Source organism: Trachurus trachurus (assembly GCF_905171665.1).
Source record: "Trachurus trachurus genome assembly, chromosome: 11".
Classification (NCBI taxonomy): domain Eukaryota; kingdom Metazoa; phylum Chordata; class Actinopteri; order Carangiformes; family Carangidae; genus Trachurus; species Trachurus trachurus.
In genome coordinates this window covers 11,618,725-11,638,854 of record NC_139904.1, presented here as the reverse complement: position 1 = coordinate 11,638,854, position 20,130 = coordinate 11,618,725, and the positions used below count along the sequence as shown (strand labels likewise).

Sequence of the window (20,130 nt, the reverse complement as noted above, 5' to 3'; positions counted from 1 at the left end):
AACATCTCCAGGGTGTCCTACACAGAAAGAGCAGTTTAAATCTATATCTTTTTTAAATCGTTGTAAAAAAAAAAAACTTTAGATGGGTAAATTCCGTGAAAATTATTAGCAGACTTGAAATGAACAGTTCACACTGTGACGGCTGAAAAAAAAAAAAAAAAATCAAAACACTGAAGCGCTCGTGACACGGGCGCCGCTTGATTACGTCACCGGGGTCACGTGACGTCAGATTCGTTGCCGTGGTTTATTATCGCAGCTAGTCGGCGGCTAACGGATCAACCTGAGTGCGCACACTCTTTGACAGCGGTGTCAAAGGTGTCTTTCTCTTTTTTTATTGCCTCGCCTGTGGTGATAGACTGTAAAAAAAAATATATATATATATATATATTTTTTTTACAGCACGAGGAGGAGCCCGGCTTTCCTGCTGACCGTTGGACAACGTCGGTGTCCCGTGGGAGATTAGCTCGTTATCGCTCTTTAGCCTCCCGGTGACTGGGATTATTACCAAGCGTTAGCTATCTTTTGGCTAACAGGCTAATAACAACAACAACAACGACCAGGCTGTGGAGCTGTCTGAAAGCAGGTGCATCATTATATTATATTAATTAGCAGAAACGCAGATAAAGGTATATGAAGTAGCTGCTGCTAGATTCCCCCTTGCCCCTCCCCACTCCCCCAGGTTAACACTGTCTCTATTGCACAGTAGTGAATAGTGGATAGCTATGGCTCAACCAGCAGCTCTGACTTTATTATTATTTCAACCATTTTTAGAAACATGGCAGAGTCCAGCGACATGATCGAAGTCACCGTGAAGACTCTGGACTCTCAGAGCAGGAGCTACAAAGTCAGAGGCGAGGTAATGCTCTTACTGTGCCTGTCTTAGAGAAGACATTGCTCTCTGTTTAAAAACTCCCCCCCTGCCCCTTCCCCTTCTCCTGCCCCTTCCCGTTTCAATGCAAGGTAGTGTGCTGTGTGTTGTCTCCCAGCTGACCGTGAAGCAGTTCAAGGAGCACATCGCGTCGTCAGTGGAGATCCCAGTGGACAAGCAGAGGCTCATCTACCAGGGCAGAGTGCTGCAGGATGACAGGACACTGACTGAATACAGTGAGTTCACCACACAGCCACACAGGCTGCAGCAGCACTGTTAAAAAAACCTGTAGTGGACGGGGATGCTTTGGCCTTAATACTGTTAAAATATGGAGTTTGTATTACAGTGTTAATTAGATATAGATAAAAAATCATTACTAAATTGCACAGAGCAGAAGAGTGTTATATGTAGCATAAATTACTCTACCAGCATCCTATATTAAGATTGACAATGGTATTAGTTATTATGTGTTGTTTATTGATTTTATCACTATAGTACCGAGATCTGAGTACTGCATCTCTTTCCTCTATCTATCTATCTATCTATCTATCTATCTATCTATCTATCTATCTATCTATCTATCTATCTATGATCTAGCACCACTGTCAGTCTGGGGGTGTGTCAGGTTCACAGCTGTAATTTTAACATGTTTAATTCAGGAAGAAAAGAAAGTGTCAGATGCTGCATTAGTTTTGCAATAATTGCAGTTAGTTAAGCAGTTGAAGGAAGTGAAACCATCGAAGCACCAGGATGAATATTAAGTGATGCAACAAATGAGTAATGCTTCCTATTGATTTTTGTTATTCCTAATATAACTGTTTAGTACAATATTGATATACAATACATTTGCTCAGTTTACTCATATATATCAAATATTTGTTTTAAATGTGTCTCATGTTGTTCTGACATTACTAAAATTACATTGATATTAGGCTAAACTGACTGAATGCTTTTGTGTTTTGCAATGGTGCCAGTACTTCGCTGCTAAACGGGTTTATGAGATGTCACAGCTCAGATACTGAAAATACTGAAAATGCCAGCGTTATTTATAGATAGATTATTTAAAATAGAAATCAAAGTGATAATTGTTTTCCCACTCCCTAACGGCGTCCATCCCTGTGTTTCTCCCTCAGATGTGGATGGGAAGGTGATCCATCTGGTGGAGCGAGCCCCGCCTCAGGCCACCATGTCTGGCTCCGGCGGCGCGGGCGTTTCCACGGGCGGAGCAGAGGGCGGCGGCGGCGGCGGCGGCGGCGGCGGCGGCCACGCGTCCTCCCAGGGTGCACCACACGACCGTAACGCCAACAGCTACGTGATGCTGGGCACCTTCAACCTGCCCGTCAACATCATGGACCCCCAGCAGCTGCAGGTGGGGAGGACGAATCGATGAACGTGCTGCGAGCAAACAGGAAGCTCACGCTGCTTTTCTGAGCGAGCAGCGGTGTCATGCAAATTTTATGAATTGTATTTCTTTTATATGAGAGTGTGTGTGTGTATATATATGTGTACATATATACTGTATATAGGTGAGAGTTTGTATATATATATAGGTATATTTTATACTTTATTTTACTCTTTTATATTATTGCTACATCTGTCTGCATTAGCTAAGTTCTTTCTTTCAGAATATTTGGAGCAGCTGACAGATGAATTTCCTTCAGGATTAATAAAGTATCTATCTATCTATCTATCTATCTATCTATCCTATCTATCTATCTATCTATCTATCTATCTATCTATCTATCTATCTATCTATCTATCTATCTATCTATCTATCTATCTATCTATCTATCTATCTATCTATCTATCTATCTATCTTGTCACACCTGGGGTTTGTCTTGTAGATGTCCGTTCAGCAGATGATGGCGGGAGTCGGCGACGCCGCGAGGAACACCAGGGTCAGCACCAGCTCCGGGGTAAAGGCTCGTTTTATTGCCAGTCGTTGTGATTTTGTGCCTCATTCTTCCTCTTCCTCTCACTCTTCGTCTTTTCTTTCTTTATATGTGCAGAGCAACGGCTCGGTGGACGTGCAGATCAACCTGGACCAGTCGATGCACAGCGAGCCCAGGATGAGGCTGCAGCTGGCCGAGAACCTGCTCAGGGACGCTCACGCTCTGATCCACAGACTGGAGGTCAGATCATCACGCTGTCATCGCCACACGGCACGGATCATTTTCAGCTGTTCTAACATCAGACATATTCTTTTCTTTCTTTTTTTTCAAGTGTATTTTCTGGGCTTTTTGCCTTTAATTGATAGGGTAGAGAAGAGAGATAGGAAATGGGGAGGCAGAGAGAGGGGGAATGACATGCAGGTCGGGATTCGATCATCAGACATTTTATTCAAATCAAACTTTTTTTTTTTTTCATATTAGTTTGCAACAAGAACATACATGCCATACCACAAGTCTAAACCAAGCCCAAACACAGCCTCTACAAAAAACACATCGAAAAAAGATTTTTAGTTTTTAATCTGTTTTTAAAAATGGCTACTGTTGTGGCAGGTACATGTATTTATGCACGGTATGTTCCTTTACTTCTGGCTCTACAGTTCCCATCATGCTTTGGGTTATTTTTTTATGTGAGATGTACTGGAAGATCTGTTATTTTGGCATAAAAGTGGATAATAAAAACTGAATTAAAATACTGAAAGGGGAAAAGATGTTTCACCAATAAGCACATGATTTTTAATGGCATTATTGTTATTATTATTATTATTATGATTAACAGCACTGACTCTACATGTGTGTGTGTGTGTGTAGGGAGTGTCTGGTGACAGCAGCTCCCATCCAGAGCCAGAGGTTTCCCAGTCCTCTTCTTCTTCACCGTCCTCTTCCTCCTCTGTGAGCGGCGCTGCGGCGTCACAGCCCATGGACACCAGCTCTCCTCCTCCTCCTGCTGCTGCTGCTGCTGCTGCTGCTGCTGCTGCTGCTGCCGCTGCTGCCGCCGCTGCTGCTGCTCCATCCAGCTCCACCTCCACCCAGACGGAGGGAGCAGCCAGCGCCGGTCCCAAGTAAGTCACCCTGCACGACCCCGCCCACACCTGGTGCTGACATGGGAAAAATGTGTTTTATGATCTTGATTGCGTCTCTGTAATCAGGTTTCAATATGCAAATTAGTTCAACCCCAATCTTGGCAAAGACCAGCTACTGTTTTTTATTAAGTTTATTCAGTGTAGTTATTTTCTGTGAAAATCAAAAGCAAGTGAATTATGTCACAATTATCTTTTTCTTAATTTTTCTAGTCAAAGTGCCTTTATTGTCATCATATTATGAACAGTACAACAAAATTAAAACTGCTGCCAGTACCAAAGCAGAATCGACAACTTCAGCTTATCAATGCTAAGAACACACGTTTTAATTGAACAGTTGGAGCACTGACTGACTGCTACTGACAGTTTACTAGGATAGATGCTGCAATATTATAGCAAAAATGTATTTATAATCTTACAATTGATCGACAGGCCAGTAGGACTTGATTGACAGGCTGGAGTTGTTCCACAGGCCAGCAGTTGAAAAGGCCTGGTCTAAAACTTATCATGAATAAACGTTTCTGCTCTAGCTGTGCGTTCCTGTGACAGAGCTGCAGGTCTCTTACTCTTTCTATCTCAACATGCCTTTTTGTTTCTGTTTTCTTTTGTATTTAAAACCTCTATAGGCTTTAATGAAAACAATAATGATGGTTTACAGAAGGATGGATCCCTGTAATGTATAAACATCTACCACTGTGCTGCCTATGTAACTGTATAGGAAAAGAAAACTAGAATCACCTTCGTTTCAGGTTACATCAATGTTTATCCAGAGTCAGAAACAATATGAACCTGAGTTATCATGATGTTTTGTGTGATCACACTGACTTTTGATTTTCACTAAAATCTCATCTGTTCGTCCTTTGTTCCACATTTAAAGAAAATCCCTCAGGCTGATTCAGAGACTTTGTCTTCACAAGGCCACGTTCATGTTTAGCCAAGTGAATCAGCTCATATCACTGTGTCGTGCACAGTCTGTCCTGAGTAAAGATTACCCACCATGCACTGTGTCTAGCTTTATCATGCATCTGTTCATTTACAATCACTGTAAATGCAGGTCAGCTGTTGTCTTATGGTTGTCTCTGCTTTTCTTTAAATGCAAATGTAATGTAAACACACTCACCTGTGCTCTGCGTTTGTCCTTCAGTCACCCGAGTCCAGCGGAGTTTGTGGAGGTTCTGTCCGAGGTCAGGAGGGTGGAGGAGAGGCTCCGCCCCTTCATAGAGAGGACCCACTCCATCCTCGGAGCCGCCACATCAGCAGACTACAACAACAACGTAAGGAGGGAGGGAGGGAGTATATAGATGCATGGTTTTGGGACACAGGTGATGTTTTCTCATGTTCTGGATCAGATTTACACAAGTAAAAGGAACAATTTGATAATTTACAGTGCTGGGAAAGGTGAAAACTCAAAGAGCTTTTAGATGCCTCCACCTATAGTTAACAATTAAATTTAAAATGTGTCATACAAAGAATAAAGCAGAACATACAAATTAACAATCAGAAATATATAAATGATAATAATAAAAGAAAAATTATCATAGGGAAATTACAAAAAGAGATAAATGACCAAAATATATAAATTACAATAAAAGAAACGAAAGAACTAAACAAATAAACAAAAAAAATAGTTTTAAGGAGGATGTGTCACCAGTCTTTTACATGCAGTTACATACTGTAACACTCATGGTCCTATCAGAACATTTAAAAGTGATTGCTCTACACAACAATACAATAATCTGTAAATGACAGTGAGACAATAAAGGGATGTTGTGTTTTTGCAGATGAAAACTGCTCTGACTAATTATTTTGTTTCTTTTTTTTTTTTTTGATTAACCCATTTTCACCTGCACAAATGAAAGACTATAATCTCATTAACTCTGCACACTCTCAGTCATGACATGTTGTTCTTTCTTCTGTCGCCTGCTTCTCCATTCACAGACACAGGAAAGAGAGGAGGATCAGCGCATCCTCAACCTGGTTGGAGATGCCCTGCGTCTCCTCGGAAACACCCTGGTTGTCCTCGGTGACCTGCGCTGCAACCTGGCGACCTCTCCTCCGCGCCACCTGTATGTGGTCCGCCCCATGGCCCACTACACCCACCCAGTCCTGCTCCAGGCCGGGCTGCCACACATGCCCATCCCAGTAGGTTCCCACCGCACTGTGAGTCACCATGGGGGGGGGTCGGGGTCGTTCATCAAGGCCCATCTGTTAGAGTAGGTCACAGCTCGTTGTGAGTAGATTACGGGTGCTGCTTTGCTGGGATTTCCTGATGTTCACAAAACATCTGTGTGGTTTCTCACATGTGCTAATTTTTAACTGGGCAACAGCTGCTTGATACCTACATGTAGCTCTGAGCCTCAGGCTTCGTGGTGCACTGGGGCCCAGAGGCTGAATAAAGAGGGTAAAACTGTTGCTTTTTACTAGAAACGTTTTTTACAATACAAAATATTACTAATTTACTAAATTTGAATTGAATTATTGAGGAAAACAAGGCACAGAGACATTATTAGGAGTAGAGCTAGTTTGGTTGAAAGTGAGTTAGTGATGAAAAAAGTAAAAATATTAATTTCTCTCTAGAAATGAAGTACTGTACTCTTGTCAAAAAACACATGCAATAAGTGCTGCATGGATGTGAAAAGTCTCTTGGTCACTCTCCCTCTGGTGATCTTCAGTGTGGGGATCCCATTTGTAAAAGTTGGTAGAATAAAATTAGGTACTCTTTAGGTTGAAATAATAAAAAGCCTTTATTTCAGCATGGCCTTAAAGCCCCTGTACGGAGCTTTTAACTGGATATGCAAAAGTCTCTGGTTTCTGCTGATGTCTCTCTGTTACCTACAACAGCAAATGAGCCCATCAGTGTGAAGATACGCTATTTCTAAGTAGTCTAATTCTAAACCTCTGGAAGGCATGGTCAGGTCGGACCAAAACAAATCTACACACGCCGGCCAGACAAACGTCTTCATGACAGTGGGAAATGCAGTCTTCATTCCGGCAAAACACCACTGCTTTCGTCCACAGGGGCCGCCAAAATCAACACTAAATGTCTGTACAGGGGCTTTAAATTTTAAAAGATTTTAATCTAAGGCCATGCTGAAACGTGTTCACATTGTTCTTTAATAAAATTACATATTAGACTAACAAATATCAAACCAAATGCTTTAGTTTTTGTGGTGGTGCCAGTATGAGATGTCAGACAAATGATCACAGCACAAATAAAACACCATATGCCAGAATTAGTTTATTTCTAACTAGTTTATTTGAAATAGAAGTCAAAATGATAAATGTTTTGTGAAAAGGCTTTTAATTATTTCAACCTAGAGAGTACCTCAGTTTCTGCCTCCAACTTTTGCAAATGAAGTACTCTTATTTTGAAACAGCTTTTAGTCAAGAGGAATGAATTTTCTCTTATTTTGAAAGTGGGAAAGACCATGCACTGTGTTTATCACAGGATTAAAATCCATCACAGCAACACTTCCACTGTGTCCTGAAGGGTGTATAATAAACATGAGGCAGAAGACTCCACACCCGAGACCACAATCTGATCTGAAGTCAGTGTTGGACACATTTAGAAATCATGTTAATGTCTGCTGTCCAACTTGAGAAAGCACCAAGAAATGCAGCATTTAGTTCCATATAAACTTGTAGAAGTGTATAGTAGTTGCTGTTTTATAGTTGTTTTATGCTGTGGTTGGTTAAATGACTTCAGTCACTATACAGGTTCATTACAGTCAGTGCAATGTTTCAGAGACAGGTTTTGTAAATGTGGAACAAGACAACAACGTCCTGATGTAAAAACAATGAATTTTTGAATAGTTAAAGAGTTTTAAAACCAAGAAGTCCAGCTGTTTAACTGCTTTTAAAATGTGACTGAACAACTTGCACTTGTCTTGGAGTCATATTTGTGCAGCTTTTTGTGCATTTGTGCAGCTTGTGCAGGACTTTATCTGCTGCTGTGGCGATCGCTGACAGTAATGTGACCTGATCTGTTGTTTACATGACTGGCCCAGCACCAACAAGTAAACATGTCTTGTCTCCTCCAGATAAACTTGGGAACAACAGTAACCATGACGTCTAATGGGAGACAGACGGCCGAGGGACAGCGCCAACCCTCTCAGGGCGCCGGCCAATCGGATCAGCGGGCTCCCGACCAGGCTCCGCCCGTCCAGCCCAACGGGGCCGCCCATCAGCCGGGACAGGGGGGAGGGGGGCCCCGCGTGATCCGCATCACCCACCAGACCATGGAGCCCGTGGTCATGATGCAGATGAACATCGACGGTGAGTGTGAGCGGCCGAGACTCTCTCCGTGTTGGCGCTGCAGTCACAAGGGCTTCTGGGATTTGTGTGAAAGAGAGACACAAACTACGGTGGCCCAGAGAGTTCAGTGCATATCGTAGGCGAGAAGCCTGATTTTACATGTGTTTTACTAAGTTGCATAAACGGTGCTGCTTGAAAGTTTGTGAACCCCTTGAGTGGTTTAGATTTTTCTTTTTTTCTTTTTTTTAAAAATTTATTTTATCATCGCCAGTTTCTATATATGTCAGGTTTATGTTTATTAATTCCATGCACTTGTTTTGAGGGAACCGTGTGTGTAGCCAGCAGACTACGTGAAGGATAAAGTCAGAGTATGTGCAAAAGTAAGTGAACCCCAGCTGCATTGGTAAAGTCAAGTAGGTGATAGACTAGAACACATGTGGGTACTCAAGTGATCGATAAAGCAGCCAGAGACCGATCAAATGAGACATTATTTGGAAAGGTTTTGTGAGATCTGTAAGATAAATCATTTACACATGGTGGACACTCAGCATCACCGCAACTCTGCCCAGAAGTGGACAGACGACCATCAAAACTTTCACCAAGAAGCTCCAGAAAAAGAATAAATCAGGTAAAGGCCGACACACATATCTTCAGAGAGTTGTTGACCACTCTGGCAGCATCTGCAGGATAAATGCACATGCAAAATGAAGCCTCTGTTGCCAAGAAAGGAGAAACTTTGCCAGAGATCAATTGGACAAACCTGAAGTTCATTCTCTGGACGGATGAGTCCAAAACTGAAAAAAAACAAAAACAATCGCAGGCACCATGTTTGGAGGGGTCACAAACTTTCAAGCAGCACTGTATTTGCAATAGAAATATTCTTTAACTATTATTGTGGCTGCATGTGGAGACATTTTAGTTATGTGCCCTTTTTTTTTCTTTTTCCAACAATGTCTTTATTTATTTCCAGACAAAGTAACACATGCATATGAAAGAAAGAAAAAAAAACCTAAATACACAATAAATTAATAATACAAATAATACGTAATAAGTAAAAAGAGAGGAATCATGTTAATTTAATTAGAAATAAAGTAACAGTGAAGACGAATGTGTGAGGTTCACATCCTGTTCATGTGATTGTTTATTTCCAGGTGAGTCGGCCGCTGGGTCCCAGGTTCCCGGACAGCCGAACGCTGCGGGTCCCGGCCAGCCCGGTGAGTTCTGCTCTGTGATTGGGTACATGGTTGCTATGGTAACGGCTGTCACTTCCTTCACAAGAACTTTGGATATAAGTCAAAAATACAAGTTGTGGTCAATAAAAGGACACGCCTTCTCCCTCTGTGTTCAGGAGTGACGCCGGTCCACTTCCCGGGGCTGCCCCCCGAGTTCATGCAGGCCATCGTGCACCAGATCTCCCATCAGGCCGCCGCCATGGCCGCCGCCGCCTCAGCAGGACACCCGGAGCAGACGCCGTCCGGCCCCGGATCCACACCCGGCGCCGAGGCGGCCGCGTCCCAGCAGCCGCCCCACCCGGCTCAGGCCAGGGTGGTCATCACCAGACCGTCCTTCTCCCCTCGCATCCCGCAGCCGGTGGGAACCAGAGGAACCACCATCAACCTGAGGGCCACGGTGCCGACGGCGAGCCAGCAGCCGGGACAGGTCAGACCACCGCTAACTGTTGTTTTGTTTTTTTTGTTTTTTTTTAATTATTAATGAATCAGACAGAACCAAAACAAACAGCTGCTTGTTTTCCTCTGTGAGCAGGGCGCACCTCTGGCTCCGTCCTCCCTCACCCAGATGATCAGCGGTCTGGTGGGACAGCTCCTGATGCCGGGGCAACCAGGTCAGTGTCCGCCGGCTCCTACAGCCACAGCAGCTCACTGAATAAACTAATCTAAAGGATCCATTCTGTATCGAATGAATGAATGAATTTTTTTATTTTCGTGTCATGCCACCACTGTGGCCCATCCCATGTGAGATTGCAAGAAATATTTAATGACAAATACAAAAGACTAGACAGTCCTTCCTGTTGGTATTTCATTTCATTTATTGTTTATTTGCTGAGGACAATGCACATTAATGAACAATTTAACGCAAATTTGTTATTTGGATCTATCTTACTAAGCAGTTTTTGTCTTATAAAGTCATAGAAAGGACAGTATAACACAAAATGAATTTCATTCTCCACCTCTTGGATGTCACATAAATTACATAAAAAAAAACATATCTGCCTGTCTCAATATGAAGACCATAGTATTAGTTTTGTTGGTTTATTGTGTTTAATTCACTTTCAGATTTTCTAAGAACTCTGATTCTGATCTCAGAGCTGGTGTCTCTTATTTTGTCCCCAAGGTGATCCTGTGACCACGTCCTCCGCCGGCCCCCAGCCCTCCTTCTCTACCTCGTCTCTGTCCGACTCGTCCACCGTGTCTTCCGCCCCTCTCTCCGCCAACACCTCCGGACAGACGTCCACACACACCACCAGCACGGCCTCGGTGGGGCAGCCGCCTGAGGGCAGCGCCGAGGGGAATCTGGCCCAGCTGCTGGGCTCTCTGCTGGGGGGAGCGGCCGGGTTCGGGGGTGGGGGCTCCGGACCGGCGCCCTCCATCACCGTGACACTGCCGGGGGTCCCGGGCTTCTTCCAGGGCATGTCGGACCTGACACAACAAGTGAGTTCACCCACCACAGACACGGGAGGGGGGGGAAGGTCAGGGTCTCATCCCTGTGTACAGAAAACAGAAAAACTGGACTGTTCATCAGAGTCATGGACAGTCATTGAAAAACTTTGAACTATTCTATTATTATTAATATTATTATTATTATTATTATTATTATTATTATTATTATTATTATCTTTGTTAGTAGTTGTAGTACCACCGTAGCACTGCCCGACCTGACCAAAAAAACTTGTTTACCACGACTGGGAGTATTTCAGGAGCAGATCTAAACCATTTTACGATGTCTGTTTCCTCCTCCTTCTTCTTTCCTTCTGCCTTCTTCTTCGTTGGTTTATTTATGAACTTGAAACACGCGAAACGTGCTCTCCGGCTGGCGATTATACACATATATTCATAGGTAGTATATTCAGATTTTGCAAAATAACCTTGCCAATTATTACACACTGGACCTTTAAGTTCCATCCTATACGTTAGTCACACCTGTTACTCTGTATTGTCTTATACGTTTGTTTGTTGTCTTTTCGTCATCCCCACACGTGTTTGGTATTGTTTGTCTCTACACAATTAAAAAAAAAAAGAAAAACTTCTATTAGAATTATCATGATATAATAACAGATCATGTTATGTACACTCAGGGCTTCAGGCTGCCACTAAATTGAGTCATTTTGCCCCTAAAATTTGAGACAGTGCAACTAAATTTGCAGGGTTTTTCTAACACTGGTGAAACTTGCGAAAGTTGCGACTCAAATAATCTGTAATCTGTCATTACAAGTGTCAGACCAATGTGTGTGAGGATCCTGAATGAAAAGGAAATGTGAATATTTGCTTTGCAGGTCAACTTACTGTGTGCGCCCCTAAATTTTCTATTTGCGCTACTAAAATTTTAAGTTAGGAGGCCACTGTGCTCGTAACCTTTTAGCTCTGTTACATGTACAGCCACAGCGGTATAAAAACATGCTGCTCTCTGCTGGAGGCTGCGTTCCACCACGTCACCAACCTCCTGCTTCGTCCCGGGTTGAACACGTCGGTTAAAAGTGTTTGTTTCACGCCCAGCCTCCGGCCAGCGGCCCCGGCGCCCCGGCCCCGCCTCCTCCGTCCACCAGCGCCGCCCCGGCCCAGGACGGCAGCGGCGCAGGCACAGACTCCCTGAGCCCGGAGCTGTTCACCGGCATCGTGCAGGGCGTCCTGTCCACCATGATGAGCTCGCTGGGGGCGCAGCAGGGCAACGGAGAGAGCATCGCCCAGTTCATCCAGAGACTGTCCCAGACCAGCAACCTGTTCACTCCGGGCTCCGGGGACGCCGTGGGTGAGTCAGGAGCATGATTCAGACACAAACACTGAAAAACACATCTTCACTATGTTTTTTTTTTTTTTTTTTTTTTTTATTGGTGAAGTTAAGTGATAGACAAGGTGACATAAGGGACAAATACGTTACAACTAAACATACAAACAGTCGACATAGGTACAGACAACAACAGGAAATGACCTGTTACGATGATACATGCATTTAGTATAAGTGTGTGTGTGTGGATGAGAGGCAGGTGGAGTGGTATTGCCAGTATATACACATATAATATGGCATAGAGTATACAATAATAAAAAATAATAATGAATAGATAATAAAACAAATATATAATAAAAATTGAATAGAATTGTTTTTTTAAAAAGGAAAGAGAAAAAAAAGTTAATGGAAAAATGTATATAATTATTTTCATTTGTGTAGAATAATTGTTAGAATTAATATTACATTTATGTTGCTATAATAGTGATATATTGCAATCATCACTATGTTAATTAAAGTGTTTTTCTTTCACATTTCACACCACCAGGGTTCTTTGGCGACCTGCTGTCCCTGGTCTGTCAGAGCTTCTCCATGGTGGACATGGTGCTGCTGCTCCATGGTAACGCCCAGCCTCTGACCCGCATCCGGCCGCAGCTCACAGACTTCTTTACTGAGCACTACCTCCAGGGCCGGGAGCCCACTGACGCCAACATCGCTGTAAGTGCTGCAGCTGCTGCAGCTCTGTCCCTCTGCATACAGTCTGCACCTCTGGATTGTTGATTTCTTTTCATTATAAATTAATTTCTCTTTTATTTTTCACAAAAATGTCACAGTGTCTTCACGTGCAGCTGCTACAATGATTAAAAATATATTAATATTATTCCATGTTCAGATTCAGACTGGACATGATCATTCAGAGGAGCATTGCTATGATTTTCACAGACAAAAACGTTTTTGTTGTCTCTGCAGACAGCAGCTGAAGACCTGATCAACGGACTGGAGGAGTACATAGCTGAGAGCTTTGTAAGGACCACACACACACACAGACACACACACAGACACACACACACACACACACACACACACACACACACACACACACACACACACACACACACACACACACACACACACACACACACACACACACACACACACACACACACATTCTGTAATGACCTCTTTCTCCCACCTGATGTGCTGACCCTGTGTGCTGTGTGTCCAGGCCACAGTGACAGTGCGGGAAGGAGTGGACATCGTGCAGACCAACCTGTCCTTCCTCCGGCAGCAGTTCACACACATGGCCTCACACATCCTGCGCTGCAGCGGTAAGTCGCCGCTCAAGGAGGCTGGCGACGTAGAAAACAGACTGCAGGCAGACTGAGTCTAAAGACAGTAGAGAGACTGTGAATTATCATCATCATTCTGTCAAAGCTCTAGTTTTTGTGTTTGTTTGTTTTTTGTCTTGAGTTATTTATATTACAGTATACAAAGACAGAGAAAAAAAAGAAGAAAAAAGATAAGAAAAAGGCACAGATGGGCAAGAGTAAATAAGCAGGGGTAAATTAGTCACAATGATAACATTTATACAATTTAAGAGATAGAGCTGGATCCAGGGTTTAGAAACAGTTCAGTCCTTTTTATTCCATGTTACATATTCTTGTCTCCACATCGAGACAGAACATCACATTTCTTATATAACTGTACAGTAAGTTTTAAGTGGGTACATCGATTTTAGATCCAATCCAACGAAAGTTTAAGCCCATATATTGGTGTATTTTAGATGGTTAGAAAAAACACAATTTCAAGGGAAAAACTCAGCTTTTCCATGACTATGTATTTCTCTTACAATTACAATTACAACCCACAAGAGATGGGGACTCTTTTGTTTGCCACCGTCTTGTAATAGCTTTTTTACTGGCTGCTAACATATTTTAACCAAATATTTGTCCATAATATTGATCGTGGGGGAGATATTACCAAGGTAAATTGTGCAAAAATCGTGTTACAAAGCCTAATAGTGATTCAATTTCCTCCATTGCATCCCCTGTGTGTCTTCTGTGCTAGATCACACGTTTGGCCCTCGCCTGCTGCTGCTGTGCACCCGGGGCCTGTTCGAGTGCCTGGCTCTGAACCTGTACTGCCTCGGAGGAGAGCAGAGAGCGCTGACCGCAGTCATCAACCACCGCATCGTCAGTATACGTCATCTCTAACGCCGCTTCTCTCTCGTGTGATGTGATGCGATGCGCTGTGTGCGTCAATGCCGTGTGTGTGTACTGTGTGTGTGTGTTTGTGTAGAGGAGGATGTCTGCAGAAGTCAACCCCAGTCTGGTCAACTGGCTCACCGGCATGATGTCTCTGAGGCTGCACGTCATCCTGGAGCACAACCCGGTCACAGAGGACCAGATCCAGCACTACGTCATCTACACACAGGTGATCGGCTCAGTCCTGACGCAAACAGGACCAGGTCACTGAAATCAAGTTGGTTTAGTTTTTAATTTGGCTCGTAGAGTCACTGAATCATAGATACAGAACTCAAAACAAACTGAGATAAGGAAACATGAAGCTGAGGATGATGAGAGAGGAGATTCATCTCAACACCTGTGATTGTAATGAGCAGCAGGTCAACATCAACAACACTGCCAAGGCCTCAGAGCATCAATCTGATCATTAAATGAGAACATGTGATGATTTGACGTCCTCACATCTGCCAGATGAGTTCTCAGGGACTAATTGAGTCAAAATCAAAATTCAAAATGCACATAAACGTGTGATTTCACTGTGATTTCAGGGGGATGTGAACCAGAGGTCGGAGGCTGAAGCGCAGCAGCCATCAGACAGTCCCAGTGTGGAGGTGAGCCGGTCTCTGACGTCTCTGTGGTTCAGCTCTGAGCCCGTCAGTTCCTACTGAACGTGTAAATCTTAAATAATAACTGGAAAACATGAAGCTTCACTCCTATGAAAAGAGCTTTCTCTTCTATTTCATTTAGCATTTGTTAGAGACTGATGTCAGCAGCAGATTATTCCACATATTTTACTGTAGAGAGTGTTTGTGCTGTGCAGCAGCAGGATGGACGATGATGAGGGAACATGAGCTGGGTGTTTTTTTTTGGGAATAACAGCAACTCTGAAAGTGTCTTGAACTCAGAGAAGCCCAGTGTTGGATCTGTGTCTGCGAATCTCTGACATTTAGGTTTCACACACAATACAAAACAACTGAGCAGACTGCAACAGAGAGACAGTTAAAAGCTAAACCTCCTCAGCTAACACATGCATTGCAATAACCGACCAACAGGAATGAAACAGCAGCAGCAAAACAAGAGGTCACAAAATACTGTAATGAATATGTCAGATGAATGTGCAGTAAAAGATTACCTCATTTAGCATCATCATAAGCAATAGCTGCCAAACTTAACTAAAGAAAGAAGCAACAATACATAACAGACTGCTGCAATAGACAAAACAAGATGAAACAGAAGCTGACTGGATCCCTCCTCCCTCTGACAGATGGAGGAGAGTTTGTCTCCGGCCGCAGCCACCACAGCAGAGGAGGCCATGGCCACGTCAGCTGACGGCGGAGAGAGGGGAGCGGCTCCTGGAGACAGCACCGTCTCATCAGGAGACACTCATCAGTGTCCCGCTGCGGCCCCGACAGGACGGGAGGAGGCGGCGGCTCCTGAGGTGGAGCCGTGGGCGGCAGCTGTCCCACCTGTAAGGAGCGAGGTTTCCTCTCCGGGTTACCTGGAAATAAACTGAATAATGAAAATACATTTTAAAGGAGACATATTATAACAGTTAAAACAGTTCCCAGACGTCTTAAAGACATGTCTGTGACATGCTTCGGTCAAAATACCTCGAACATCACAGCTCTTAATAGCTCTGTTCAGAACAGCTGGTTTCAGTGCCTGTCCCTTTAAATGCAAATGAGCCACTGCCCCTTCCACTGGTACAGGTACTCACAGGTAGGGGTGGTATTATGCAAATTCAAGAAGTAAAGACATCATTGGATGACAAATGAGGGAGTAGCTCATAAAACCACATGGATTTCAACCTAGGGACCCTGAAAATTACTGATATTTTTTGGTTAATTCTCACATTTTGGGGACCGGAAAGCAAGACAAATATGTTAAAGAGCCATCAAAAAGTGATATTTCCGTAATATGTCCCCTTTAAAATAAGTATAGATAGATAGATAAACAAAAACTAATAATTTTCAGCCCTGAATTTGGCTTGCAGGGTCTTCATAGTCCATGGCAACTCTTGTCACATAATTTGAAGTTATTGCAACGATTCATAAATTTCCAGATTTTGTAAAATGCATCTTCTTGATGTTAATGTTTCAAAATGTTTCATTACATCTCATTAGTTTAGAGTTTACTGAAAGTTATGTGCTGATGAATGAAACCACATCATGCTCCCTGCCTGAGGTCAAATTTACATCAACATGTGTTTATGTCTCATGATGCTGAGGTGAACAAAGCGTCACTCGCTCCTCATTGGATAATAACTGTCCCACGGTGTCTCTCTCTCAGGAATGGGTTCCCATCATCAGACACGACATGTTGTCTCAGAGGAAGATCAAAGCTCAGCCGCCGCTGTCGGACGCCTACCTGCACGGGATGCCCGCCAAGAGGAGGAAGGTGAGCCATGTTTGGTGATGTGTCTTGTGTTTCTGCCGAGACACATTCAGGACACATTTGAGCTCCGATCACTCAGACAACCTTCAGAGTTTGGTCTAGATCCACATGTGTCCACACTCGTCTGTCAGACTGGCTAAAAACAACAACGTATTTGTCTATATGTAAAACAGGAAGTTAGATCCGATCACTGAAGCACATTTTAAAGCTGGTGTGAACTGATCTGACCACTGTGATTGAATCAGTGAAGGTCGGAGCTCGTGAATGTCCTGGATGTCAGAGGTGTACAGGTGTGCAGCAGCTGAACTGTCGACTTCTCAGAATAGTTCAGCCCCCCTTGCTTATGCTAAACTCGGCTAACCACATCCTGAGCAGCTCGTTTCCTGACATGTCAGAATGTGTTTCCGTCCGTAGACCACCCAGGGTGAGGGACCGCATCTGTCTCTGTCAGACGCCGTGAGTCGAGCTGCTCGCACCGCCGGAGTCCTGCCCGTCTCTGCCCCCAACAGCCTGCAGGGGGAGCTGGAGGGTTCCGAGCTGCAGGAGGCCTACACCAAACAGGTAGTGACGGACTCTCGAGACAATAGATCAAAAAAGCTTGTATGCATGCTTATCATGCAATTGACAGACTTTGTTGAGTGCCATTTATAAATGGCAGTGGCACAGCCCCCTACTCACTGTACCTGTACATGTATAAAACATGATTATATGAACCTGTGTATTATTTTAAAATCTGGGTAATAAATGCACAATAACAAGGTATGTTTATACATGGTCCAGTTTAATATAATACACAATTTTATACAGACAACACCTAAACAATACTGCCCTACAAAGGCAAAGTGCATTTTTTCTTTTCTTTTTTTTTGACCAATCAAAAGTGTGGCATATTCTCTTCAATCTGGTAGAATTTGATATTGGTACTGCTAAAATTTCCAGAGTTATTGGGCTTTTTATTTTGCCGTCCATCCAAAAAAGCACTGTGAAACCAAGGCAAAAGTGCAGTATCTGCCATAAAACGGTCAAAATTGGTCAGAAAGACAAACTACAAAATACATTTAATTCAGTCCACCTTTATCTAATCAATTATAGACTTGGTAGCTGTTTTTCTCAGTTTGGCATTTTTACAGCTACTGCACTTTGCCTTTGTAGGGCAGAACATCACTGTGGGTAAACTTCACTCCGCTGCGTCTCTGTCTCCGCAGGTGAAGAGCGACATCAAAGAGCGAGTGCAGGACGATCCGGACTACAGCTCCCAGAGGTTCCCCAACACACACCGAGCTTTTTCTATAGAAGACTCCTAATCCTCTACAGCCATGTGCCACAGATGGGGGGGCGGGGCCAGGTCCAGATCCAGGTCCAGGTTCAAGTCCAGAACAGAGGAGCGAGGGCCAGGTCCAGAACAGGATCCGTTCCCCGGTACATGTAGTGTGCTAATATCCCATCGTAGGACGACGGCTGCCGGCCCGAGCGGTTCCTCCTCCTCTGCTCTAGTTTGGTTAGGATGGGGGGGGGGAGAGAAAAAAAAAACCCTGCAGACTGTGAACCCTCCACATGGCACATGGTCTGAGGAACTACTGATCTAACTAAAACATTCCCTCTGCTCTCTGACTCCACTGAGAAACTCGTGGTGGGAAGTCAAGTGTCAGAGTAAACACTGGCTGCAGCAGCTCAGCGCAGAAGAGAACAGGAGGAAAAAAAAACATGACGTGGGGAACAAAAAACCCTCTTCTGTCGGTCCGAGACAGTCTGAGCCTCAGACCAGTGCCAGGACCATTAGGACAAGAACGGACAATTCAGTCGTAACGCTCTGAGAAAATAAATGTTCATAGAAATAGTTTCACTTATGAGAATAGAGCTGCATTGATACAAGATAAAATGTTAACATAATGGTGTAAGATTACTAAGGAAAAGCTGGAAGAAAGTGATACCATGAAAACAAACCATGAAATATTATTAAATAAATCTGGAAGGTTATTAGTAAAAAAAAAAAAAAATCACAATATTTCAAGAGTAAAGTCTTAAGATGAAGAGGAGAAGATGTTTCCCGACAGTGCATCATACTCCTCTGTCCTCTGTTGCACATGTATTTGCATTATAAATATATATACTGTATGTATAACTGTAAATGAGAACAAACTGTACATAAGTAAGTAAATGGGGAGTGATGTCATAGAGCTGTGTCAGTGTCAGTCAGGTTACTAGTGCTGTTGCCAAGGCGTCAGGTTTTTATCTATTAGCATCATGACTTTAGAAATGACATTAAACATCACAAAATGATTTGGTGTGTTCACAGTGCGGTCTTCTCTTATGTGTCTGCACTATTGTTAGCTGCCACAGCCTGATGGTGGCTGTCTGTATGTATGTATGCGTGTGTGTGTGTGTGTGAGGAGCACAGCTACAGTTAGCAGAGCTCGGTTACTCTGTGCTTGTAAACATCACTGAAATAAATCAACTTCAAACCAGTGTTTTGTTTCAGGTCTGAGGTTCAGAGTCACACAGACACACGTCTGCTGCAACAAGATTAGACGAGTCTGTGATCTACACACAACACAGCAGCCGACACGTTGACAGGAAGTGTTTCAGGCCCTTTACAGCTCATTGGTTTATTTTTTACTGTGAAACAACAGGGTCGGTTTTTAGCTCAGGTAATTCTCACTACGGCTGGGCAGCATCCTCTGAGGCTGGAAAATGAAGCTTGCACTGAAGTATCATAACCTGCAGTTCATCTAAAGACCACTAGATGGCTCCAAAAGTCCCTATAGACTCCCATTGGAAATTATCAAACTTTTACAGCAGAAATAAACATGTTTACAGTCTGGAACAAAAGTTGTTTTGATTAAAAAAAAAAAAAACTCTCAGCTTCACACACACTTAACCACTTTGCCCTTTTTTGGGTTAGAGGCAGAGCTGATGGCTCAGTCTGAGCTTCACAAACAACTCTTCAGAGGCCTGTTAAAATGAGAATGACAACGACAGCTAATAAAATCATAAATAATAGTAATTGTACACATTAATAACTAGAGACAGGTGTGGGACACAGGATCTCCTGGGCAGCTGTGACTCAGGAGGTAGATGGTCCACTAGTGTTGTGGTCAAGACCAACACTTTAAGGGGGTCGAGACCAAGTCAAGACCGAGACCAAATAAAAATGTAGTCGAGTCCGAGTCAAGACCAAGAGTCAAGACCTTGGTTTGACCCTGAGAAACTTGATCAAAAATTGAATGAACGTTGCTAGTAGTGTGAAGGCTCCTGGGAGGCCGGGATGTTGTAAAGACGATGGTTGGGGTCTAAGTTGACCTACATTTCAGTGCAGATGTCAAAGGACCCGAGTCCCCGGAGGAAAAAAGAGACACCTCTGTCCCTTCAGGTAGATTCATCTG

At 43.5% G+C, this 20,130-nt stretch overlaps 1 protein-coding gene across 3 annotated transcripts; it reads left to right on the top strand.

Moving 5' to 3' along the window:
• The first annotated feature begins 267 nt into the window (after positions 1-267).
• bag6l (BCL2 associated athanogene 6, like) lies at positions 268-19,213 on the top strand. Of its 3 annotated transcripts, none has more exons than XM_083982670.1 (25): positions 268-583; positions 772-856; positions 987-1,104; positions 2,002-2,237; positions 2,713-2,784; positions 2,878-3,000; positions 3,628-3,878; positions 5,041-5,170; positions 5,835-6,038; positions 7,937-8,171; positions 9,302-9,364; positions 9,499-9,809; positions 9,915-9,993; positions 10,503-10,819; positions 11,882-12,134; positions 12,658-12,827; positions 13,080-13,133; positions 13,336-13,438; positions 14,178-14,302; positions 14,409-14,543; positions 14,902-14,964; positions 15,618-15,821; positions 16,643-16,750; positions 17,162-17,308; positions 17,953-19,213. In XM_083982670.1, exons 2-25 carry the CDS (start codon positions 776-778, stop codon positions 18,049-18,051), a joined length of 3,681 nt encoding a protein of 1,226 aa, XP_083838796.1. In that variant the 5' UTR covers positions 268-583; positions 772-775; the 3' UTR covers positions 18,052-19,213. The 3 variants fall into 3 exon arrangements, with proteins under 3 accessions (XP_083838796.1, XP_083838795.1, XP_083838797.1); XM_083982669.1 differs by having other exon boundaries at positions 17,162-17,311; XM_083982671.1 differs by lacking the exons at positions 15,618-15,821; positions 16,643-16,750; positions 17,162-17,308; positions 17,953-19,213 and having other exon boundaries at positions 14,409-14,591; positions 14,902-14,943.
• The last annotated feature ends 917 nt before the right edge of the window (positions 19,214-20,130 follow it).